At 45.7% G+C, this 26,116-nt stretch overlaps 1 protein-coding gene across 5 annotated transcripts in view; it reads right to left on the bottom strand.

Moving 5' to 3' along the window:
* The window catches only part of HIVEP3 (HIVEP zinc finger 3), a 277,890-nt gene that overhangs the window by 63,895 nt on the left and 187,879 nt on the right, over positions 1 to 26,116 (bottom strand). For all 5 annotated transcript variants that reach the window (XM_068417609.1, XM_068417606.1, XM_068417611.1 and 2 more), the window contains 2 exons: positions 11,918 to 11,982; positions 1,257 to 6,925 (listed from right to left, as the gene is read on the bottom strand). In XM_068417609.1, coding sequence (XP_068273710.1) covers positions 1,257 to 6,380 — 5,124 coding nt within the window. In that variant the 5' untranslated portion in view covers positions 6,381 to 6,925; positions 11,918 to 11,982. The remainder of the gene's footprint in view (positions 1 to 1,256; positions 6,926 to 11,917; positions 11,983 to 26,116) is intronic.

The following is a 26,116-nucleotide window of genomic DNA, read 5'->3' as shown; positions in this document are numbered from 1 at the left end:
CAGATAAAATCTTTTGGAAAAGAGTGCATAAATATCAAGCATTAGTGTGGTTATTGCACTGCACGGGCAATTATCTCCCCCTATGTCCCTAGAAATTCTGTCTGTTGGATTTCTGCAGAAGAATGATGGAAATGCTGAAGAGAAATAAAGATTTATTGAATCAAAGTGACTCTACTGTGTATTTTAAGACATATTTATAAGCAGCAGCTGCAGCAGTGATTATGATAAATTTAATATTCAGAGTTCATTTCATGAGACAGAAATAAAATGAATAATCCATCAATATAAATTGACTTGAGATGAATATCAAATTGCAAAATCTTTAGAGCAATTCTGTTTGCTAATCTACATGAACACAATCTGGATCAAAGGGATCTGTATGGTTCAGCATCAACCAAGAGGGGGAAAAGTCTGGCCTCAAAATGAGATATATAACACTAGGCAGCTACTAGAAGTGTCTTAAAGACTTCTGTGCCCATATGGCCAACACCTTTGGTGAGCTCTGCCCCTGTGAAGCTGTTTGCCTTGCTCCCCTTAACTCTAAAGACTACGTATAAAATATCCTTAGATACCTGGAAAAGCACGTAGACAGTTAAGGACATTAACTAAATGGACCAAACAACACAGGTGTTTTAACAAGACTCCGTGTCTAACCTACTGAGGCACTTTCATAAATGTCACTGCATGCCTTTACACTTCTTTGGGGGGTCTAAATACACTTGCAAATCTCCCTTTAATATTTTTAAATACCTTTAAGCATGCCTCTCCATGTTCATTAATGTGAGATCAGTAGATGCACAACCAGACAGAATCCCATTTCCCCAAGGTAATCCTTTTTCATTTATAACATGCAAAATGTAGGGAATTATAACAGCATTTATTTAAAAAAAAAAGTTGTAAAGCTATTTGAAATATCAAGACAAATGCAAATCAAGTCTAATCCTTTGTGCTTGAGCAGTGGCAGTTCATGGTGTGGTGGTGATTCCTACATGCTCTTTTGATTACAAGGCAAGTAGAAACTGGAGAGCAGAAATATGGCACATTGCCTTGGAGCAGGCTTGCCTGCCTTTTTTTTTTTTTTACTACAGTGGGTTTTAGCTTCTTCATTCTAAAAGTTTCACTGAGAACAAATGCTTACCAAATGGAGAGAGGGATGAATAAACTCCTATTAAACTAAGTACAGCAATTCCCCGTCCCTCATCCCCCTCTTCCCATCTATCCAAACGGATAAGAAGAAATATATAGGACTGCATTACCTCTGTCATTTTTGGCTTCCTGGAGCTGGACGGGACAAGCCTGCCTGCCTCTGGACGTGGAGCAGTAGCCATGGTGTAGGTTTCCTTGCTCACCTTCTGCTTGGACCTCAGGAGGGACAGGGCTGCTTTAGTGGATATACCCGGAAGGTTAGGATTATACAAGCTAATACACCAGCTGGCATACACTGAAGACCGTCGATCAACTTGCTGGATATGATTTGGCTTTATGTAGTTTAAATAGCACCAACTGACATTAGTGGTTGTGTGGAGACTGGGGAACTGAAGTACCTTCTTCGTATCTGTACCTTCTCGAGACTTCATTGCACTATGAGTAACCTCAGATGGAGCTGCAGGGCTTGGAGGGTTTGGTGGAGACTGCTCCACCGGTTCTTTGGAGTCTTCTTTCTTCACAGGTTGCAAAGGTGCCTTGCTGAGGAACTGCTTGCCACCTGGCTGCTTATACTCTTCCAGTGCCTCAAAAGTTGGAGAACCTGAATGGGACACAGCTTGCTGCAAACTACTTGGGATTTCCTTTGGCTCTGACTGCTCTAAGGACAAACTAGGTGGTGTTTCAACCTCGACCCTGCCTTGACTTTCTTCAAGAAAGTGAGATTTATCCTGCTTTTTCCCTTCCTCTATTGCACTGGGTGGCTTCACCACTTCCAACTTCTCTTCTGCTTCCGACACTTCTTCCTCTTTCACTCTCTTCTGCTGTTGCGTTTCCATTGTCAGCTCCAAACTACCAGCTGGAGAGAGCATCCTTTTACTTCCACCGACTGTTGATGGGCCTCCTTCCAGTCCGAGGATGCTGTCTGATGGGGAGGTGAGTGGCATATAGCTTTTTCGTTCTGGTAAGGGTAAGGGGACTCTCAGATACGGGCTCTGGAAAATGCTTCTTTGATCCTCTGTGATCACCTGTGCCAGATCGAAGCCTAGTCCGTGAACATCGGCACTACAGACCAGAGTACCCTTGGGCTGGCGATCATCGAATTTTGGGAGAACAATAGAAGAGGAACTGCACTGGGATTGAGTGACCAGAATCTGGGAAAGCGTTGTGTACATCGCGCTCCCATAGGACGGCATATTTGTCTGTATGCGAACGGGGACAACAAGCGACACCATTGGGTCTGACCGCGTAGGAACAACGAGCTGAGATGTGGATATGGACACCGAAGGACTCGTTGTGCAGGTCAAAGGATGCAACCTACTGTTTGAGCCATATTCTGTGCACGGGGAAAGACTGGAGGTTCCTGCTGCTGGGAATAAACTGGATTTGATCTGCGGTAAATGTCCACCAGCTTCATCTGGCAACTGGAGAGCAAACTGAGACTGAAGAGGCAGAAAAAAGGCTGAAGGGATTGGTGAGGAGCTAGGGTAATGCACCGGCAGGAATGAAGGATGCTGCCTGAACGGCACCTCAGCATGGTGAGACATTAAGGGAGGCGCGATATGAAGCGGGCCTGGGTGGATGAGCGTTTGCGGGAGAGGCAGTGGTGGGGTCTGAAATATGGAAGGAGGAATCTGAGGCATGGTGAACTGAGCAGAGAGGATGTCAGACATCGTGTGTGCAGCGAAGAGCTCTGCAGACTGCCCTGGCTGCGGCAGGAGATGCTGGTAGGGAAAGATAGAAACTTGTGGGGACATGAACTGCTTTTCATGCAGCGTTAGCTGTGGTAAGGGATGATGAAACACTTGCAGAGCTTCTGTGTATGGCTGGGGATATTCTGGCTGAGGGCTATCTTTTGGCTGACTCTTTTCACTTGGGTAAGTGCCATGAGAGGGCAAAGGGGATGAAGATGTCGGCTGGTGGGGCAAACTTGTCGAAGGAGATTTACTTGAAGAAGGAACTGGATCTTCTGCCTCTGGCCGGCCTGCTGGGGCTGAGTCTGGCTCATGCTCTGGGTGTCTAGTGAGGGATGCTTGCCTAACTAGAAAGCATTTCCTTCTCTCCTGTGGAGCCGAGGAGGCCGAGGGGCCAGGGGCTGAGGAGGCAGGAGTGGACGACAAGCTCCCATAGTCAAATGATTTACTGCGGGTCTCTGACATCTGGGAAGGATGGGACACATTCGGTGTCTGCTCAGAAGCAGATCTCCGCATTTCCCTGGAATGATGATGGTGGCTTGGTACCATCAACATATGTGAGCCAATGCCAGAAGGCTTTGGGTGGGATTCAGAGGGCTGGCTAGTTGACTCTGACTTGCTGTGATCTTCACGATCAAATGAGACAGAGTGGCTGGAGCCGTGGGATATGCTGCTTTCCTGACTTGGGCTTCGAGTGAGAGAGACTGATTCAAAACTGGACTCTCCAGAGGACTGAGCCATTTCTGCCAGCCGCAGCCTCTTCTTTTTTGGTGGGAGTTTCTCTGCAGGGAGCTGAGAGAGGGTCTGGCTCCTCTGCGGCCACTGAAATTCCTCCGTTTTCTCTGGCTCTTTTGGAGGAGGCTCTGGCTCCATTTCTGGTCTGTCAGGCTCTTCCGTGACCAGAATCTCTGGGACCTGGATGTTGGGCTGGCGTACCAGCTTGGGCTGCAGGGAGTGAGGCGGTCGGCTATGCTGGGGTGTCGGCTGAGATGAGTACTGTGACAACGGTTTGTCTTCTCCTTCCAAGCTGCTCGCCTGCTCGATAGAGTCAGACTTCTCAAAGGAGCTCGTATGCTGGATGACGGAGATCTCCTTTGAGGTTGTTCTTCTCTCTTTGCCCTCCACACTCGAAGCCGGTTTGGTATTCCTGGAATGAAAGCTGGCACTGACATCAGAAGGTGCAGATTTACCTGGATCTGCTGGTGACTTAATGGATTCACGGGTCAGGTTTAAAGCGACATCAGACGATGCCAGGTTTGCAAACTGAGTCCCTGGCCCCGTACTGGAGGAGGGAGTGTCTGACAACTCGAAAGCTGGCGGCTCCTCATCGTCACCGAGACTCTTTTCCTTTCGTCTTTTTCGGAGTGGGGTGAGCTCCAAACTGCTCCCTAGCTTGTAATGCATCATCTGGGGCCACGTGTCAGGATCTGCAACACTTTTCTCAGTCTCTGAAGAGGTATGGGAAGTGGAAGAACGAGGCTTAGAGAGCTGCAGTTCTGAACAGTAGTATTTCTTATGGGCTTCATAATTGTCCCTTTTCTTATACCGAGCACCACATATATTACACTCATACATGAACCCTTTAACTTTCGAACCCTTCCGTGACTTTTTGGTAAGATCGCTTTCCTTGGTTTCAGGCTCCTCGGGAGGTTTGGAAACAGTTTCTTTGTTTGCAGAGCTAATCTCCTCCGAGGCATATTCTACTCCCAAAGGTAGCTCAATAGCTGGTTGTCGTTTTAGCATTCGAGGATGGGAAGAAAACGCTTGACTACGGCTTAAGACTTCAGGCTCCATGATGTGATCATCAAACGAATAGCTACCTCTAAAGGTATGTGGGGAGCTTATAGTGCATGCAGCAGAAGGCATTGAGTGGCTTCTTAGGAGAGGCACTGTCTCTGTGGCACTGTGGGATTGCTGAAGTGACAACAATGATTGTTCGGGCTTAATTTTTTCACCGTGGGATGTCAACACTTTCGATGCATCCAACTGGCTACTGGAACCAGACTTGATATCAAACTGAAACGGTTCCCTATATACACCAGACTTTGGAGATTCAATGCTGCTACGTCTAGATAAAGAACTTCTTCTAGGCTTAACACTATCTATTTCACTGGTATCTACAACAGCTTCATTAATTGTAATTAGCTTAGTGATGTGTTCAATAACCTGTGTTCTAGGCACAGATAATGGTACCATACTAGGTTTCTCTTCGGTAGACAGGTGCGGAAACCCCTGGGTCGTGTTTGCAGCTAACGCTGCAGTCCTTTGTCCAATTCTACCACACTTCCCAAAAATAATTTCTGCATAAGATTTTGCATTAGTATTTGGTGGGCTGATCTGCTGCTCTGCACTTTCTGATCTTGAGAAGTAGCCTGACTCGGTACTCCCTTTGCTCCCGGGGCTCAGGAAAGCTTGTTCATCTATGACCTTCTTCCTTTCGCTTAAGCGGAGTGCAAGCTTCTGCTTTATGGTATGGGTATCTTCAGATTTATGGCTCAGAGCATGGTCTGACGATGGCTCTGCAAACTGGGTGCTGTCCTCAAGAGACTGAGACATACTGGAATGAGACAATGAACACCGGTCGTGGCTGGAGCCTTGGCTCCCTCCACTCAGCAAACTACTGGACAACAGGGTGTGCTTCTGCCTGGGTGAGAGCTCTACCGAATGGCCCGACATCGCACCCGTTTCCTCCTCTGAATCTGTGCTTTCTCCTTCTGTCGGCTCTTCGAAGTCCTCCCCGCCAATCCTTTCCATTTCCAAGCTCGATGGATACATCTCCGCTCCGATCCCTGAGGCCAGCCCAGCTTTTATTCGATGAGCATGAGATTTCCTATGTTTATACAAATTGCTCTTAGTCTTAAAAGAAAAGCCACATGGAATGCAAGGATATGGCCTCTCACCCGTGTGTGACCTGATATGTTTTTGGAGCACACTTGGCTTCGCACAAGGCCTGCTGCAGTACTGGCAAATATATTTGCCTGGCTTCTGAGGTTTCTTTTCCTTCTTGTGCACTTCCTCAGCTTGTTTTAAGGAAACCTGCGAAGGGCGAGGGATATAGACCTTTTGAACGGGTGGCATGTCCTCTCCAGGAATGATCGGTGAATGGGAAGATAAGAGTTGGCCATGGTGAGAGTGAAGCCCGGGTGATGAAAAGGAGCCAGAGGGACCTGGTCTTACTGGATCAACTAGCTGCCATGTGGGACCTTCAAGGACATGCTCTGGTTTCCCAGGAGACATAAATGCTGGTGACAGTGCGTGCTGCTGAAGCTGTGAAACGTGGGGCGGATGTTCAAAAGAGGAAGGCTTGGGTTGCTTCTGATGTCCAGTCTTCTCCTGAGACTCCTCTCTTGGAATCGGCAGAGAACCAGAAAAGTGCTGCTGCGATATGATATCTTGGAGAGGGGTTCCTTGCGAAGAAGCAGAGCTGACCTGGTACGTAGCTGAGGATGAAATACTGGCTTGGAAAGCCTCTCCTTTGGGAAGCCTCTTTCTTGGACTTTCCTCAGCCTTTTTTGTGCTCTTCTGGCTTTGTTCAGGATCCATGACCTTAAAAGGGTCTTTGAATGCTATTTCGGGAAGGTTTTGGCAGGCTTCATTTACGAATAATAAAGGTCTCTTCTGTAGATTCCCTTTTTTGCCTGCATTTGCTACGAAGCTGGAGCCGCCAGGAGATGGTTGTTGATTTAAGATTTTACTAAAGTGTCACTAGTTGCTATTTGATTCAAAAAAAAAAAATGTTTCAAGGTCAATAAAGTTCACATTGGTAACACATGACAAACTACTTCAAAGAGAGAAAACTTTCCAAAACTTTTAGTCCAAATATTTTCCTTGTGAACTTGGTTAAGGCTTTAAACCTTGCCATTTTATTTCAGTTGACAGTGGCAAGCCTTCAAAGTCAAGATGCAACCCACAATGCGTCTCTTGTTTGTTATGCAAACCTTTGAAAACTTGAGACTTCAGTGCTCATCTTATAATGATCTTTTTTTTCCTGTGCAAGGAAAATAACACTGAATGGTGTATGTCCCCCTGTGTCTTCCTTCTGTTCCACTTTTGAGTTCAAAAGCCTTGGAAAAGTATTTCCCACATTTCTGTAATTACATCCAAAAGAAAACAAACAGAAAAAATTACTTTAGCATTTGTATTTAAGTAATTAAATGCTGCTACTTCTATAGAGGATAACAGTAGATCTTTTGCACAAAAGAAATTCAGAGTAACTGATTGAATGACTACCATTCACGAGACATTACTTTTAATGGTAATCTAAACATAAATTGTACTAAGTCAAACCTCAGGGACTCATGCTCAGTTTAATGCACACATAACCTGGCTCTGCAGCAGTAACCAAAGACAGTAACTTTAAACACAGTTTTGGAAAATGTATTAAAATGGTTTCAAACTTGAATTCCTTCTAATCTCCTGCAAACATTTATGGTTTTACAATTTTTATAATTATATTTCCCTTTCAAACACACTACACAGTAAAGCTGACTAAATACAAAGCACTGCCTAATGTAGCACTGATAAATAAAACGCAAATCTTTTCTGCATAAAATCCACTCTTAAGCTTGCAGTAATCTTTGGTGTCATTTACAACAATAGCAGGTAAAGAGCAAGCACACACAACTCTTTTACTGAAATGTTGCCTCTTTAATTTCCTGCCTTTTGCTACCAAACAATGGTGCAAATCCACTTTCTATAGCATCCACATATTTCATACAGGCGGGATGTCGAAATTGGCTGCCTATAAAGGGAACCTCTCCTTACAATGAATTTCAATAGGAGGCTCTATTAAACCTACCACCCTTGTCAGCAAATACAGCTATTAATGAGAGACTCGGGGAGGAAATACTCTGATTCCACTGAAATAAGAGAGCATCACCAAGAGATGGAATAGAAAATGGGTGGGATACTCCTAAGGAAAATAAGGATGGTGCTTTTTAAGTGAAACAAATTGATACATGTAATTTACAAGGAGAGAACTATCTTCCTTCTTTACAAAGCTATTATCTGCCTTAGGGTGCAGTGCCTTCCTATGACAGAATTGCGTTGGTTTAATTATGGGAAATTGCTCAAAGCCCTGCTGCTTTGATCCTGCCCCATGCAGGGGGAGGGTGCGTGGATGGGGCTGAAGTGTAAACCTGGAAAAACAGGGAAGCACAGGGGACTGAAATTTTATCTGCACAATGGCCCAAGTTCATCTTGAAGAGCAACAGTGAAGAGCCAGCAGAAGAGGTTGGTTGTGTTCAACATGAAGTCCTCCAAGGATTACCCACTCCTTATTCATTCCTACAACCCTGTGGATGATCCACATTCAGTGAGAAAAGAGAGATGTGGAGTGTAAGGCAACTTAGTTTAATTTACTGAGTCTAAACATACAATAACACCCTAGGACACATCATAGAACCATAGAATGGTTTGGGTTGGAAGGGACATAAAGTTCATCTAGTTCCAATCCCCTTTCCATCACCAACTAGACTTCACAAAAGTGGTTAAAACCTGTCTATTCTTTGGACAGGATTGGTTTCACTTAACCTTAGATGGCCACAAGTTAGGGTTCAAGTCCTTAGACACAACTCCCTATAGTATCACTGAGACAGGCAGGTGCCAATGATGGACCCAGCAAGGACAATGCATCCCATATTAAGGTCTCAGTTCAGTGAGACTGATTGTCCTAAGATGTCATCTCTTTTTGATTGGATTAATGGCTTACTTGGTCAGGTGTGACACCCACATCTTCGGTAAATGTACAGAAAATCAGTCCTACCCTTAAACTTCATCTTCCTTTTCCCCAAATATAGGTTCTACTCCCCGCCAGCATGAGCTTTACATCTTCCCAGGACCTGCAGAGCACCTGTACTTGCCCCAACTGGCTAAGAAAGTTGCCTTATGTTTATGGGCTCATTGCTATGAGGAGTAATTAATTACATTTTGAAACCCCTTTTTAGAGAGTGCTGGCTCCTCGATGTTGACTAACACCGACTGTGGTCTGGGCTAGACTTAGAGCACTGTACTTACAGCGTGGGACTTACTCAAGATCAAGGACAGTTGTGGAGCTGATTTATAATGTTGATTTTTGCCCAAGATGCTGTTCTTTGCCCCACTCATGACACACAGAGCATATTGGCTTGGTAGAAGTGGATTTAAGCAGAGACTTTTGCAGCAAGTGCAAAGTGAACAAGCTCAAGCACTCACATTTAAGAACTGCCAACTCAAGAATGCCTGAAAAATATTTTAATACTGTTTTCTCCTATAGGTTTCATATCCACTCTTAAGTGGATATAATAATTAGGGTTGTGAGGAAGCTTCCTGAGATAATTCAATATCATCTCAAATATTCAGACCATCCTCAGCCTCCTCTGATGAACACATGGGCCCCAGCTGATTTTGTTAGGAACTCGGCACAAAAGTTAACATTTAAAGAACTGGTCAACAAACAAGCACACCTTCTGCCTCCAGCCATTCTGGGGCAAATCAGGCTACTTTCTACATATTTTTTCCATTACTGGAAATGGCCCCTGGAATCGCAATGGCAAAAGATAATTCTCCTAGCTGGATGCAGTAACTCCAGATTGATACCTCTCCAAAGAAAATTCAACAGTGTAAAATAAAGTGGTAGAAAAAAACAAAGTCCACCCAGCTAAAAATTGTAGGAAGGTTTCTCCCCTATCAACTTAGAGGCATGGTACAGGAAGGGAATGAGAGCTTCCAAAAAGTTGGTTGCAGATGGCTATCACTGCTCTGCCCAGCTCAGATACAACCTAGAGTAGCTAAGGAGCGTCTCACTGCGTTACATCAGATAAGAGATCTTGTTCCCACTGCTCTCTCTTTTGCCTGATGCACCTCTCCAGCTGGCAGAGATGAGGGGGCTGGCCCAGGTCAGCCCTCCACAGAGCTCCTCTGCACACAGACAGCTTCCTGCTGGCTCCTTCTGGAAAAGCAATGGGACTAACATGGGTGGGAAAACCTACCCTTGTTTTTCTTCCTCATTTTCCTTCCAGTTTCTATTCTCTTTACCTCAGTCAAAAATCTATCTATCTTCAGACTTCAGCCTTTTAATATTCATTACACTTTCCCACTCATCCCATTTTTTCTCAGAAAAAGGCGCATCTTTTGCTTTTACTTTCATCTCCTCCTCCTCATGACCTGAGTAGTTGCTCCTCTCTGTCATGCCTTCACTATTTTTGCTTATCACTTTCACTTAGCCTGTATTCTGCCCTGTGCTCTCTGTAGAACAGCACAACAGCAGCTAGCGCACAGCAAGGCAGCGCATGGCATTGGCACAACGTCAGCAAATCTTTAAGAAAAAAAAGTCACATGGATTTTATGGCACATGGTTTCCAGCTGCTAACATTGCATGTCTGTGGCCAAATCCAAAGTACACGCACTAAAACTGGGGATTCCAGCTATTATTTCTATTCAAACATCATTTCTTAGGGTTTTACTTGAAATGCAATGGAGCGAACATGAACAGAAACGTCTGTTTCATTCGCAATGACAGAAACAAAGACTGCCACCCTGACGAAAGAAAATGACAAAATTCCTTCCGATTTTAATGGGACTAGAATTTTACCCTAAAGCCTGAGATAAAATGCTTAGAAATGCTCTTTTAGAAAGTCATAATTGTTGGCATTTTGAATTACCTTATTACGGCCGAAATAAATTCCTGCAAAGAGGCCCAGGAACATAGTCTCTCCCAATCTTAAATCTCACCTGTGTCCTCCTAAAGTGTTTGAGGAAGAGCTAACCAATGCCTTAGGCTGGTCCCTCTGTGTCTGGGACTATCATCACATACATGCAGCCCTGCACCCAAACAAGCTCTTTACCATTGGATTTGGGATTGAGACCTCCCCATAAGTGGGAAGAGAAACACTGCAAGCTGCATCTGACACCTGAGCTCCAGGTGGGAACATCACTGAAGAGACATCAGCATCAGGACTTTTGCTACATCGTGGTTGGCCTCCAGAATTCATTCCTTTCAAGTGACATGTGGAAAACTCCAGTGCTTGGCTTTCTGTCGCATGTCTTTTGTTTCCAGGACACTGAAACGTCTCGTTACAGTGGATCCTTAAAACCCTGTTGGTGGCAAAACTGTGCTGTTTGCAATACTCAAGGAGATGGAAGGATTTTCTCTGCTGTTTGCTCCTGTCCCAGCCAAACCCAGATCCAGTGTGATTAGTGGGAAGCTATTACAACTCTGCCTTTTCTGTATTATTCCAACCATAACAGCATTTTCTTCTACGTGCCAAATTTCAGCCTGTTTTTAAGGATGCCAGGCTTATGTGAGAATGCCTGGTGTGCTACTAGAATATCTGCCTGTTTATTCCTCATGATAACTTTTAAGCCATTTGGCCAATTTTAACCAAATCTAACCAATGACCAATGTATCTGACATATGTTAAATGTATTTTTAAATCTTACAAGTTTTGTGAAAGCGAGCAAACTAGGCAAAGCACAAGTTCCTATTTCTGCTCTGCTGAGGGACAGGTCCAGCTCCCTTCTTACTGGCAGCCACTAAAATGTCCTGTCTACGGAAAAGCCACATTCAGCATTTACCCCTTTTTAATCTACAGATTGATTAATCTGGAGAGACACATCCATGGGAAACTGGATCCCTTTTTTTCAGTAGCTCATGACGTTCCTCAGTTCTTACAAAAAAACCCTGCAAGTCCACGCTTTATAAAAGCAGATAAGGTGATGGGCAAAGCACAGGGTGGTCAGGAATTCTGCTACCTGGACATCATGGTCTTTGCAACTAGATCCCAACCGTAGCTTTGAAGAAAGGGGAGATGCCACCTTAGACATTTGAAGTGATTTACGACTGAGAGTGATTTACAATGCAAACAGCAGGCAGCAGTAGTAGGTCTCCTGTCATTACCTCTGGTAACTAGACTCAGTAATACAAAATGCTCCTGCAGCACTGGGAGGACTCGCCAGGCAAAAGTTTCTCAAATATACTGAAGAAAAAGCAAAGTAAAACAGACAAACAGAAAAGCAAGTCCTGTTCCCAGGTTGAGTCCACTGCAAAGGGCAGTGCACACATCCAGGATTAAGTCACTAGGGAAAAAACAGAGATTACTTACAGTGGACTCGGTAGGCTGTAATTTTGACGGTGTCTCTCTTTTGTTTTCCCACGATTTAATTCAGTCTGTAAAAGAAGCAGCACGTTGGAATCGTCATGTGCGTTATATTAAAATGCCATCTCAGCAGTGAGCACACAGGACTTACATCAGGTGCCCTGATGGAGAGGATTGCTTAGTAACCAAAACAGTACACAAACTCAGTCCCAACAGCTGGAGAAGCCCTTGGTGACTGCATTCACCTCCTTCAGCATGTTTACCCTGATGGTGACAGTGCACGCTCATAGAAAACACATCGCCATAGGGCATTCCTCCTCCTGGATGAGGCTGCAAGGGAAACCACAGCCTGGCTGGTGTCAGCTGTGGGCAGGTGCACTGCAGACGAGACAAAAGCTCCACACTCTGGTGTGGATTTCAGGTCTGCTCAGATATTGGGTATTCAGATCAGCACACAGGTGTTGCAGCCCTTCCTCTAAAGCTCGTATTTTAGTCCCGAGTTTTGCATTTAGAGAACCTTTAGTTTTAAGTAAACCACTCCTCCATACTTACCTCCACAAAGCTCCTAACACAAATGCATTGATCTGCACGTGGGTCAGGTTTAGATAAAGGAAAGCAATATTCCAAATGAAGACCTACTTTGAAAAATGACCCTGAGTATGGACCAGGCTTGGACTATAATTCACATGCAAAGAAGACGACATTTCCTTCACAGACGCAAGCACTGCTATTCTATGGGAGACCATATCGTTCCTCAGGGTGGTGTCCCCATCACCAAATCCTGTGTCCAGCGGCGCTTGTACAACCCACTCTGCAGCAGAAGGGTTTGAACCTGCCACGAGAGCTCAGGGCACATAACACCACAATGAGGACTAAACACTTCTCTTCCTTTCCTACATGGTCGTACCATTTCTGAACCACTGAAGGAACAAAGGGTAGCAGCACATACTGCTTAGTAAAGCACCTCCAGAACACAATTCTGCACAGAGTTGTGTGTCTTGCACAGAAACCCTGGCTTTCACAAGCAGTTTAAGGTCTCTCAAGCTTAGCGATGAATTTGTGAAAGCTTCAAGGGCCTTCACGTTCAGAGATAGTAACTCCTTCCACTACTGGCTGCTGCAGGACAATCTCTGGCTTTACGGATCATATGCTGAAATATTCCCAAAGTTTTGAGATTCACTCCTGCCACCTTCTTCAACTTGCCTTCAACCCCAGCTTGCTGCCACCTTGCGTTTCATCATATCATGTCCAGTTCTGGACTGCATCTTCCTTATCACTCCAACCTCCTGTTACCACAGACCTGATCATGCTATTCAGCTCTCCACCTCCCCATCCTTTTCCTCCTCCTGAAAATGCAGTGCTGCAAGCACCGGTGCCACCTCCTTGTGCCAATACCAGCTGTGTAAAGATGAGGTTGCAGCGGGAAGCCACCTCACCAACTCGTTTCTCCGGACAGCAGAACCCCTGGGCATGTGCCAGGACATTCTGATGGACATGTGCACCTCTGTACACAGACATGAATTGTGTCCAGGCAAATAGGGACATACAAACATCTAAAGAAGAAGGAGTTTGGAAACTAAACACTTTGGTAAGCAGCCTTCTCTCACCTGAGGACTGTGCTCAGCCACAGCCATGAGAAAAGCGTAATTTTTTCACCACTTAGGTTTTCATTCCAGTTTTGCCATCCGGACTCCCCGAAGCTGTACCTTCAGGATGAATAAAGCAGCAGATGGATGGCTCTGTGGTGCCTGAATGCAGCCCTGTCTCCTCCCATATCCCAAGCTCTAAGTGGAAACAGGTTTGGTTAAGTGTCATAAACTCCATTTGAACCTTGCAGCCACCACAAACCCTGGCACAAGGAGCACTCGTTTGGCTGGGAAGAGGGCTGAAATTCCACCTCCCTTGAGGCCATGCCTGCTAAAATCCAGCCAAGTCTCAGACAGGACTCAAACCACTTAAATCCTGTTGGTATCTGAAATCAGCTGGTGCCTCCATGCTGTGTTATGAATGCAGCATCCATAAGAGAAGAGGTGCCCTCTGCACCGCTGTGAAGCACGTGGTGATGAAATGCAAGACTTGACTCATGCCTCTTAGGAAGCTGGATCTCATGTCCCATGTCCCAAGTTACTGTCCCAGCCCCATCACCAGCAAGGTGTATTTTGTCTTTCCAGATGGGGCTGGCCCACTCTGCAGCCAGAAGCACAGCAGTCACAAGTCAAAGAGAAGAGAAACAAATGAGACCTCCACGCTGCTGCTCTGTGTGATGGTGGAAAGAGGAGCATGCCCTGGGTCCTGCTCCCACCTTCAGCCCAGCACTTGAAGTTGTGCTCTGCCGGTGAAGAGCCATGAGTTGCACAGACTCACTGTGGAACTTATAATCATAGAATCATTTTGGTTGGAAAGGACCTTGAAGATCATCAAGTCCAACCACTAACCTAACACTGCCAAGTCCACCACTAAACCATGTCCCTCAGCAACACATCTACAAGGCTTTTAAATCCCTCCAGGAATGGTGACTCCACCACTGCCCTGGGCAGCCTGTTCCACTGCTTGACAACCCTTTTTGTGAAGAACTTTTTCCTGATATTCAACCTAAACCTCCTCTGGCACGACTTGAGGCTGTTTCCTCTTGTCCTATCATTTGTTACTTGGGAGAAGAGACCAACACTTGCCTCACTACAACCTCCTTTCAGGTAGTTTTAGACAGCAATAAGGTCTCCCCTCAGCCTCCTTTTTCCAAGCTAAACAACGCCAGTTCCCTCAGCCGCTCCTCAGACTTGTGTTCCAGACCCTTCACCAGCTTCATTCCCCTTCTTTGGACTCGCTCCAGCACCTCAAGGTCTTTCTTGTAGTGAGGGGCACCAAGAGACGATGGGGTCACACAGCTATTTCTTGCTCATATCCAGTGCCAACAAAGTGTTTGTACCGAGCAATCAGCTGCTTCCACAAGCCACAAGTCATCCATCTGCAAGTCCCAATGACAGGCTCAGTGCCACATACCATAGAAAAAAAATGCTGCCACGAGCAGCTTACACACTAGGAGAGGAAAGTGGGGATGTGCTCACAGGTGGAGGTGAGACGGATGTGAGGAAAGCAGAGCAGATGTGCACAGGCACTGCTGCAGGAAGAGATGTACAGCAGCAGTTAATGGTGATGGGCTCTGCAAAAGCTCCTAATATCCCCTTGCCCATCTCTAGTCCACACAGCATCGTCATGTCCATGGTGCCTGCTCTGGACAGCCAGTCCTCAGGCCACCCCCCGAGTAAGAAATTCCCCAAAGCACTGCCAGTAATGGCAGCATGCCAGTTATGAGAGCAGTTTCTAGACTGAAGGGAATAGGAAGCTGTGGGGCTCCTTAATCCTCCTCTCCTCTTCCCCAAGGGGCCATGAACAAGCAGAGATTCTTTTCCCTCTCCAACACCCGCTTTTCCTGGAGAAAGGAGGACTCTGCTCTAACAGGAGCTGAAGTTCTTCCGAGCGGGCACATGGAGCCAAAATGAGGCTAGCTAGCCTCACGCTCGGGGGCAAGGGGACCTCCATGCCGACCCCCAGCTCACTTTCTCCCCACGCTCTGGGGCAGATGCTGCTGCCCTGAGCAGGCACAGCTGATTGAAAAAGGAAGGCCAGCAGGAAGGGCAGCCCAGCGGGAGGCTGGACGTGCTCCCTGGATGAAGCCGCTCACTCGACGCGTCCGAACTTCACCACTGCCCAACCCGCCTGGCGCATTCAAACCCTGCCCAGCTGAAACGTGCTTCCCAAATCTCCCTTCTATCCAGGGACAGATGCACAGAGTAAATTTTATTCTTTCTCAGTGGCAGCTGATTGTTAGAAAATAAGTATTTTTTTTAAAAAAAAGGATTTTTTTTCTTTTTTTTTTTTTTAGGAAGCAGCAGCTTTTTATTTTAAAGCTACAAACTCAGGCGCCTACCAACATGATTCACGCGTTCGATTCTTAAACCAATTTCACACGTGCAACATCTGCCGCGTTGCTGCGGACTTGCCGAGGGGAGAAGTCAATCCAGCGCTGAACTCAAGTGACTTGGGTTCAATTCCCACTTCGGTTACACATTTCCTGTGTGAAACTGGGCGAGTCATATCATCTACGGTCTGCGTTAGTCCCCATTTCTAAAACGGGGATACTTCCTTATTTCACAGATGTGTTGTGAGTCATCCATTAATGTCTGTGAGGCCCTCGGCTACTACGGGAAGGGAGACACCCACAGAGATAAACAGCGATCCATATAACTAGAAACAGACGGGAAGACATCCAGGAGACTTCCTCTGCTCATTAAAAAGTATAAGATTGAATGCTGTGTTTATTAATTTTTGCTTATACCCCATGTAGTATCAGTAACCTCACCTTTCCAGGCAGCTAAGGGCATCAGTACCTGCACCACGAGGAAAGCAGAGAAACGAAAGCAACTCTGCATTTTGCCAGCAAGGCATATGCAAAGGGTTAATCTATTTTCATAACTTACAACAATTTTTCCAGAAAAGCATTTGACTCGGAACAGAGTAATTATTGCAAAATCTGCATATTTTAGAGCTAAATTTTCCCAGAAATATCACCATTGAAACTAGAAGGAAAAAAAAAAAGCAACAAGCCCTATGCATCCCGGCGAGTATCACCAGCAGAAAGCCGGAGATGGAGCAAGGCTCTCTGCACCACGAACCCAGATATGGCAAACAGCAGCTGAGAGCTCCCTTCCTCCTGCTCACACTCACAGAATGCAGAAGACACGGCAGTTTCATCCTACCTTACAGGCCAATGCTCAGCTGTGTCCCATCCAATGCAAACCTTTGGTAAAGTTTTAAGGCAGACCCAGCTCTTGCACGCAGCCTCGGGCACGCTGCCTGGACCAGCTCACGGCTGCTCGTTTCACCGTAGGCAACCACGTGCTTGGGAGCAGGAGATTTCAGGAATATCATTTCCATCATTAAGAGCAACTGGGATTTAAAGTCAGGCTCCTGCAGACAGGAAGGGCATGCCAATACACCACTCATTCCAGAGGGTTTGCTGTTTTTTTTTTTTTTACATTTGTAATGAACCTAATAGTGTTTTCTTGCAAGCAAAACTCAAGAAAACCAGGTTCTCTGGCAATGTTTAAGACGACCCTCAAGAACCATTCAACGCTTGTGACTGTGAAGAGGGATTATGTGCATCACCGTCGCTTCTCCTCCAGAGGATTGTAAAAATCTCTGCTTTCACTTCTCACATGCTCATTGGTGCAAGAAAGTCATTAGTAAACTAATATTTTGAAACTACTGCTGTGTAATGATTCTTTCAAAATGCATCTGAATTGAACACTCCAGACCTGCCAAACCAAGAGTGGGAAGCCAGCTATTGGGGAGATGGTGATTCTTTCCAAGGTAATGTGTCTTGCATACAGCTAAAGCAGTAATTGCCTTCCCCCGATAATATGTTCCCCCTGCTGAGACTTATGGTTAAACTCATGTATTGAGAAACCTTCCAAAACGTTTCTACATAGCTTCAAACCACAGGAGTGGAAAAAAAGAAAGGGACAACTACAGTTCAGGAGTTTATGATTTCTGCTCAATCTCATAATTGCAGGGTGAATCAGTGGGGAACGAGGTTTTAGTCAATACCACAGTCCCTGGTCTCATGGCCAGCAAGCTTTGTAGAGATCAGCTGAAAATGGTTTTCTCTTGACCCTCCCCTGACTTATCGATGAACCTCACCTCAGAGACTCCCTTGCCTTTCTTCCATGGATGCATACAGCCATGTCTGCACGGTTCAGTCTTGCTTGAGCGCAAGAGTCACTGCACATGGGCTGCTCACTTCTCCATTTGCCTTGTGCAAAAGTCAACTGGCTGGTGGAGAGTGGAGGTATAATGCAAAACCCAGGCAGATATAGGGAGTGTCCCAGGTTATTTTGTTGTGTGAGAAGAAGAATCTTGCTTCAAGATGAAGCTTGCCCTTCTTCAGAGAGCACACACAGAGCCTAGACACTGAGATGGAGCGAGGTCCTTCCATGTCGCTGGCCCTCTGGGTCAGCAAATTGATCCTGGCTCCTTTCATTTACTGGTACAAGAGTAGTCTCTGTTGCTCCAAAGTTGGAGGGTGGAGGTTTGTATCTGCAGCTAGTCACTACCCTGCTTCTCCTGCCCTGAGGAACTGATCCTCCCACTGTCTGGTGATCTCAAGGGCAGGGACGAAGCAGAAGGAAGTGCAGTATGGGAAGTTAAACAAAGAGATGAACCACAGTGGAGGTCAGGCCATCAAAATGTTAAGAAACAGAGAAGAGGCCAACGTTCAGACATCACACTCAATACTGTCTCACAGGATGCAGCTCCAGTTTGAAAAGATCTGTCAGCAGCCGCCGGGACAAAGCAGGGTCCCAGCCAGACCCATTGCACCCTTGCAGCCAGGCTGGTCTGCAGACCTGCAACAAGTCAGATAGAGCACAGATCATGAAGTTGCTGTTTTGCATGCGTAGGAGTCTGGGCTCACTGCATACATCTCTTCAAGCCCTATGCAAATACATACCAGACCCAGAATGCGGCCGCGTTGCAGGCAGAGAGCATCATCTGTATTTGAGAACCAAAATTAATATCACAGTAACACAGCAGTGATTTTATCAGTCAATGAAAAATAATGAACCCCAAATCAACTATGAAAATGGAAACAAGTTCATCCCAGCTCTTTTCATATTTCATTTTACCCTGCAATGATACCCAGCAAGTCCTCGGTCCTGGCTCCTGCTCACACATCTGGACTGTGCTGTCCATAAGGGACCAGATTTGGAACATCTTCTGGAGAACAATTAATGGAGTAAGGGGCTACTGAGCAGGCAAGCCTGCGGCTACGTAAATTAGATGGTCGGTTAATCACGATGTAGAACATAGCAGTACAGTACTGAATGACAGAAGAGAAGCAGCAGCAGCAACGAAGTCATGACTGTGTGTAATAATGAGATTAATCCCTGTTCCTTGCAGAGTATTCTCCAGTGTTTTATACATACAGATTTTACCACCCATGATTTAGACCCCACACCAGGCTACGTCACTCCTATATGGTTTTGCTTCATAAGGACACAGAGAAAGCTCTGCAAAAAGGATGCGACTGTGCTCTTTTCAGATTATAACTAGTAATAACTCATTTAGCCTTCCACAGCTCTCCACAACAGGGGTAACGCCAGGCACAAGCCTGCATGTCCTAGCTTCTTGCATGATGCTCACCAGCTGAATTAATATAATTTCCTTTCCAGTCTACCTTGTATTTCATTGGCTTCCTGAGAGCAGTATTCCCCTCAGCCTTCACTAAAGAAAAAAAAAAGATAAAAAGAAAAGAAAAGCAACAACTGTCATGGGCTTATTAGCTGTATTGTTTAACTCAGCCTCTGGTTTTCTGACAGTTGGTTACTGGAGGAGTTGAAGCCATCCCACCGTAAGGAAAATGATGAATTTTGGGTATTTCATAAATATAAGAAGAGAGGGTTGCTAGTGGCTGATTGCAGAAGTGACCAGAAATGAAGGACTGATGGAGTGTTCAGGCAGCGAGGCGCTGCCTTGATCAAGCACAAGTATGGGCTGTGTACCACCCTGCCCCATGGGGAATTCATCCTTCTGCCATGGTCCAGACCAATTTGCCCTAAGGATGTACGTGCAGGACACAGACGGGTCAGTGATGTTGCCTGCAGGGCACAGCAGGTTTGTAGGACTGAACAAAACCAAATGAGGGATTTGAAGACAATGAAAACAATAAAAAGAAACTTTTAATGGGCAAATTCCATCTCGTCTCCTTGATAATTTTACTCTTCGAGCTATGACACAAACTGCTTTTTGTCTCATTAACAATAAAGCAGAAGCAATTAAGCAAAATGCAATAAAACTTAAGCAAAATAAAATTAAAACAGACTCCAAGATTATTGTATAACCTCACTAAAATGACAAAGTGATCTTTCAAGTTGACATCACAAAAAGCTTCCAGTTTGCTTTGAATACAGAAGCAAGGAGAAGAATTGCTACAGAAAACATCTCTATACAAACAACACCTCTCACTGGGAGTGGAGGTCACTGGTGGCTGCGAGCTGCATTATCATTTATCCCCATGCAGAATTACAGCCCAAGCCCACAATAAGGCTCCCTCTCTTCATACAGGCATAGCAAAATGGGGCAATGAAGCATCCGCTCCTGAAAGCATTTGCATCTTTGTGTATATCTACATACACATCAAACTATGTAACAACACACAATGCTCAATCAACTCATTGCTTTAATTGACAAAACAGAAATAAACACTAAGGTTTCATCAGTTTTGGTTTGCTGTCCTTTCAATGCCACCACATACATACACCCAGACCGATGACCTTTTCTCCAGTTACCTAATTTTTTTTCCTGATCAATTAATTCCTGCAAGATTACATAGGAGTTTCAGTTTTCTGCCCTTCAGATACACATTAGGTCTGAAAAAAACAGGTATTCCTCAAGTAACATGATCATGAGATGGCAGAACTGGGCAGCAAACAGTGCCTTGGAAACGCACTGCCCCCCAGCCTGCAAGGTGAGCAGGTGGCAAACAGAAAGTCTGGTCTAACATCTGAAGACAACATGATGGTCTACCTGGTGATCCAGCCACTTCTACCTACCCTCACCCTCACTGCACACACGTTTCCAAGGCCTGCAGGCAGAAGGGCATCTATCTGTTGGTTTCTGTAACCTGTTGCTCTTAGCAGATGAAGATGCTCTGACAGTTGCTACTAGCTGACACACGGGAACCAAACCAGAAACCAGCCGAGCTGCAAGCGGGAGCAGCCACTGCCCAAGCCAAGACTCCGTCGCTTAGCAGATGTACCATCTCGCATCTTGTCTGGATGGTGTGGAGGGGTCCTCTGCTATAATTCACCAAAGGGTGGCAAGGTTCATTTCTGCAATATATTACTGACAGCCCAACTCACAGAATCACAGAATTAATCAGGTTGGAAGAGCCCTCTGGGATCATCAAGTCCAACCACTGCCCTGACACCACCATGTCAACTAGACCAGGGCACTAAGTGCCATGTCCAGTCTTTTCTTAAACCCCTCCAGAGATGGTGACTCCACCACCTCCCTGGGCAGCCCGTTCCAATGTCTAATGACCCCTTCTGAGAAGAAATGCTTCCTAATGTCCAACCTGAACCTCCCCTGGTGAAGCTTGAGGCTGTGTCCTCTTGTCCTATCACTAGTTGCCTGGGAGAAGAGGCTGACTCCCACTTCACTACAACCTCCCTTCAGGTAGTTGTAGACTGCACTAAGGTCACCTCTGAGCCTCCTCTTCTCCAGGCTAAACACCCCCAGCTCCCTCAGCCGTTTCTCATAGGTCAGACCCTCCAGACCCTTCACCACCTTGGTCGCCCTCCTCTGGACTCGCTCCAACACCTCAACATCTTTCTAGAACTCTGAACTCTGATGTTCATACCTTGTTTTGGCTAGCCCATACATAGGTAATTGTTTTTTTTCCTTTTAATGTTTTCTGGTTTATACTTTAAAAAAAAAAAAAAATCACTAAATATCTATGGGGTTTTGTAATTTCCCTCTCTGAGAAAACAAAGTAAATTTACAAGGTTTTAGCAAACTCTTGGAACCCGTCAAGGGCTGCATCCTTCCAGAGTTTAAATGCCAGTCACTGGTAAAGGTGAGAGGCATTTGAAAGGCAGCCAGGAAAATCTGGAGTATCACATTTGACATGTACAATACTAAAATAAGCCAAAAGCACGCAGGCCACAACCTCCAGAGCTCCTCGCAGAGACAACTGACTGCCCTGCTTCACCACAGCGTTCCCCCACAGCTTCAGCAAAACTAACACATGCTCAGCAGAAAGTTTCCACGGAAAACAGGAAAAGCTTTGCCCTCTCAGCTTGCTGGTTTTTTTTTTCCCCCACCAAGGAAAGAAGAGAGGGGTCAAGGCTGATAAAGGACCCCTGCAAAGAAGCTTGCCATTGCTCTGGCTTTAGAAAACATGATGCTGCACAGGACTAAAGCTGAGGTGCTTGTTGCTGAATCGATCCCACAGCCCTGCCTTACTAAGCCACTGTCCCAGGGAGCTGTGAGCATAGAAGGAAGGAGAAAGGACAAAAGCACTGATCACACACGAAGAGAGCAGAAAGAAGTCACTTTTGCCCAATAAACTGGAATATCAAGGCTTGTGGGAATGGATGTATCACTCCTTAATTCTAGCTCCCTCCCCCCAAAAAAAACCCAAACACTAAAACCACTATAAAATAGAGCAAATGCACAGCCACACTGTGCAGCCACATGATGGCCCTGGTGATGGGAAGAGACAGCAGTGGGCAACCTCCCCTGTCTGCCCCGCTTCAGTAAAGGCTGGGTGATGCTGCCTCCAGCAAAAGACTGAGTTATAAACCCAGTGAGCACAACAGCCAGGCACAGCCAAAGGATCTGAGTTTTCCATAGAATCATAGAACGGTTTAGGTTGGAAGGGACCTAAAAGATCATCTAGTTCCAACCCTCCTGCCATGGGCAGGGACACCTTCCACTAGACCAGGTTGCTCCAAGTCCCATCCAACCTGGCCTTGAACACTGCCAGGGAGGGGGCAGCCACAGCTTCTCTGGGCAACTGGGCCAGTGTCTCACCACCCTCACAGCAAAGAATTTCTTCCTAATATCTAATCTAAATCTCCCCTCTTTCAGTTTAAAACTGTTCCCCCTCATCCTATCACTCCATGCCCTTGTAAAAAGTCCCTCTCCAGCTTTCCTTGAGGCCCCTTCAGGTACTGGAAGATGCTAGAAGGTCTCCCTGGAGCCTTCTCTTCTCCAGGCTGAACAGCCCCACCTCTCTCAGCCTGTCTTCATAGGAGAGGTGCTCCAGCCCTCTGAGCATCTTCATGGCCCTCCTCTGGACCTCTAGCTATCGCTATCACAACTCTGGTAGGAGCTCCATTGGAGCAGACCTGTTTCTCATGCCACCCAGAAGTTGTGCTACTTCCATGCTACCCAGCATGAGTTACTCGGTCTGCATAACTGCAGTTTGTCCTGAGGCTCAGAGCCAGAAGAAAGCAGCTTTCTTCTCCACACAGCAAACAAGTAAGCTTATAATTTTTTTTGCCTCACTTCCCCAGATCACGGCGTGCCAGGTGGGTAATCCCTGCTGCTGTGAAAAGTTTGCATCCCTTCAGGTCATGACCTGATCTCACTGGCTACATCAGGATCTGGAAGGCATTTTGCTATGAGCCCTGCAGGGGAATCCAGGCGGAGATTCAGCAGACTCAGCAGACGGATGCCCTACCCACGAGGAACAGCTATATCAGTGCCCCAAGGCTGAGAGGTTGATGGAAGTTTGTGATTGAAATCTGAGGACCGATCATTAAAGATCCCATAAGCCCTTCTTGGGCAACCACAGCCTGAAATTCCCACACTGTTGGACAGGAGGCTTTTGTCTCTCTGTACTCAGCACTGGTGAGGCTGCACCTCGAATCCTGTGCTCAGTTTTGGGCCCCTCACGACAAGAAAGACCTTGAGGTGCTGAAGCGAGTCCAGAGAAGGGCAACAAAGCTGGTGAAGGGTCTGGAGCACAAGTGTGATGAGGAGCGGCTGAGGGATCTGGGGGTGTTTAGCCTGGAGAAAAGGAGGCTGAGGGGAGACCTTCTCGCTCTCTACAACTGCCTGAAAGGAGGGTGTAGCGAGGTGGGGGTCAGTCTCTTCTCCCAGGTAACAAGTGATAGGACGAGAGGAAACGGCCTCAAGTTGTGCCAGGGGAGGTTTAGATTGGAGATCAGGAAAAATTTCTTCACCAAAAGGGTTGTCAAGCATTGGAACAGGCTGCCCAGGGCAGTGGTGGAGTCACCATCCCTGGAGGGATTTAAAAGCCATGTAGATGTGGTGCTGAGGGACATGGGTTAGTGGTGGCCTTGGCAGTGCTGGGTGAACGGTTGGACTCGATGATCTTAAAGGTCCTTCCCAACCAAAACTATTATTCTATTCTATTCTATTCTATTCTATTCTATTCTATTCTATTCTATTCTATTCTATTCTATTCTATCCTTGCTGCCCTGCAGTACCACACAAGGTTGCTGCATGCTCTTGCCCAGCTGCCCTCTCTCCATGCACAGCATTCCAGCATTGGAAGCAATCCATTGAATTAACCAAGTTCCTAAGTGGTCTAATATCCAGTAAGGATAGTAGATACTATAGAAATAAAAATACATTATTAATTCTCTGAATCAGGATGATGCAAAAGCAGAATGTAGGTAGGGGAATTACTGCATCTGTCTGCAGCCCCTGAGAACTAAAAAAAAATATCAGATCTGCCTAAGTAGCATGTTACTTTCTGGAAACAGCATCAATACACAACGCTGTATTATGCCAGTCTGTATCTTATTTAACCAAACACAAAGAGGAGATGCTGAAAGATTTCTGTTTAAGTGACAGTGAAAAAAAAAAAACCTGGAATCTCAGTGGAAATAATTCAACAAGGAAACTTCCCCCACCGATTCAGGACCAAAGACAATGGGGTTTTTCCTATCCTCAATGAAAAGAAAGCCATAAAGATAAGAAAATGGTCCTTTTATTCCCTACAGGCAAAAACAGAGCTTCTGATCCTATCACCAAGGCTGGCAACCTCCTATTTACAGAAACAGTCTTAACTCATTGGGAGCATATACTGAAATTCATTTATATTTTGTCACATAACTGAAATGGTGAAAAAAATAGAAACACATATTACACACACTGAGCAAGTGCCTGCCTGTCCCCAATGCCACCCTCATCTTGAAAAGCTTCCTTGATAAAGACTTTGCTGTGTTTTCATTACGTGGCAGGGGAATTGGTAGAAGAGTCAGTTTAATTAACACAACTTTTCTCAAGATAAATATTTTCTCAGGCAACATGGAGCTGCTGAAACGCCGTGCATTGGCAGCTGGAAGCAGATCTACCAGTGAACACTGAACCAGCTGCAATAGATGGTGCAGCTCATACAATTTCTCCTCCCCAGCGATGTGCCTCAAACCTCACTTAGAAAGAATAATATATATCCTGCAGATGTCTGTGCACACACACACACGTATATATAGATTAGTGATTCCAAAATACAAGCTGCACAGCTCTTTCCAAACAGCTACAAAGGGTGCGAAGACACGTCACCATTGGAAGACCCTGGTGTTCCTCACACCAACGGCATGGAGGCTCAGAGGGAAATGTCACGTTTTAGAGCTCTTGTACTGCCAGTAAAGGCCAAGCCAAGTCACAAAAAGCAGAAATAATTTTAAATCAAGATATACATTTGTTTAACAGGAAAGAAAGAAAGAAAAAAACATGACTGAGTTTGGAGGGAATGTTGTGAGCTTTGTAGGAAGAACAGAATCAAGTCTGGACAGTGTTTGCTTCCTTGTCATCGCAAGCTCTACAAAACTCCCTTGTATGCACATACAAAAATACACCTTATGCCAGTGAAACGAAGCAGCGTTTAACGAGAACCAGAATGTGTTTTGGTTAATTTCCAGGTGATTGGCCTCTTATTAACAGATACTTCTTGTAGACAAATGTAAATATTTATGTAGGGACCCCATCGACTATATGTCCATCTATTCTGTTTTTTCCCCTCATAAACCTGTTCCTCAGGAATCCACAGCACCAGCACTCACCGGGGGAATGAGAGAAAACCCAGAGCAGGATTTTCCACACCTTCGCCATGCCAGACAGGATCTCCTCTGCACCAGAAAGTCTCCACTCTTTTCAATCCGATTGGATTAAAGTATGAATCAAAAATTCCCCATCCCCAACTCCTACACAGGGATGCAGCTAGACCAAACATTCACTGTAGCATCTGCTGCTTCCAACGGACTGCTGTGGCTCTATTGGAGAGCTGAGGTGGTTTTGGACAGGGAAGCTGCTCTCCACTTTGGTGGGACAAATTTACTGAGCATAGAGCAACGCGTCAGGACAAAGAACAATTCTTTACCAAAATGAAGACCTGGAGACTTCTGCCTGTGCCTGAGATATAACATGCTTACCTCGTTTTAAAAGCCAATTTAAAAACCAAGAAGTCTGGTGCCACCTTGCTCTTTCCTTGCTCTGAGTCTCCAGGCTGCTTCAGACGATGCCACTTCCTTACATTTTCCTTCCCTTTATCTCTGTAAAGGTTTGAGAGCTCCAAACGGGAACACACTTCAGGATGCAGACCTGGAGTACAAAGCCAAACAAGTCCACCGCAACATCTAGTCCGACGGCTGTAGGACTTGGAGTGAAGGA

This window comes from Nyctibius grandis, chromosome 24, assembly GCF_013368605.1.
Source record: "Nyctibius grandis isolate bNycGra1 chromosome 24, bNycGra1.pri, whole genome shotgun sequence".
Classification (NCBI taxonomy): Eukaryota; Metazoa; Chordata; class Aves; order Nyctibiiformes; family Nyctibiidae; genus Nyctibius; species Nyctibius grandis.
This window is presented reverse-complemented; position numbering and strand designations above follow the sequence as displayed.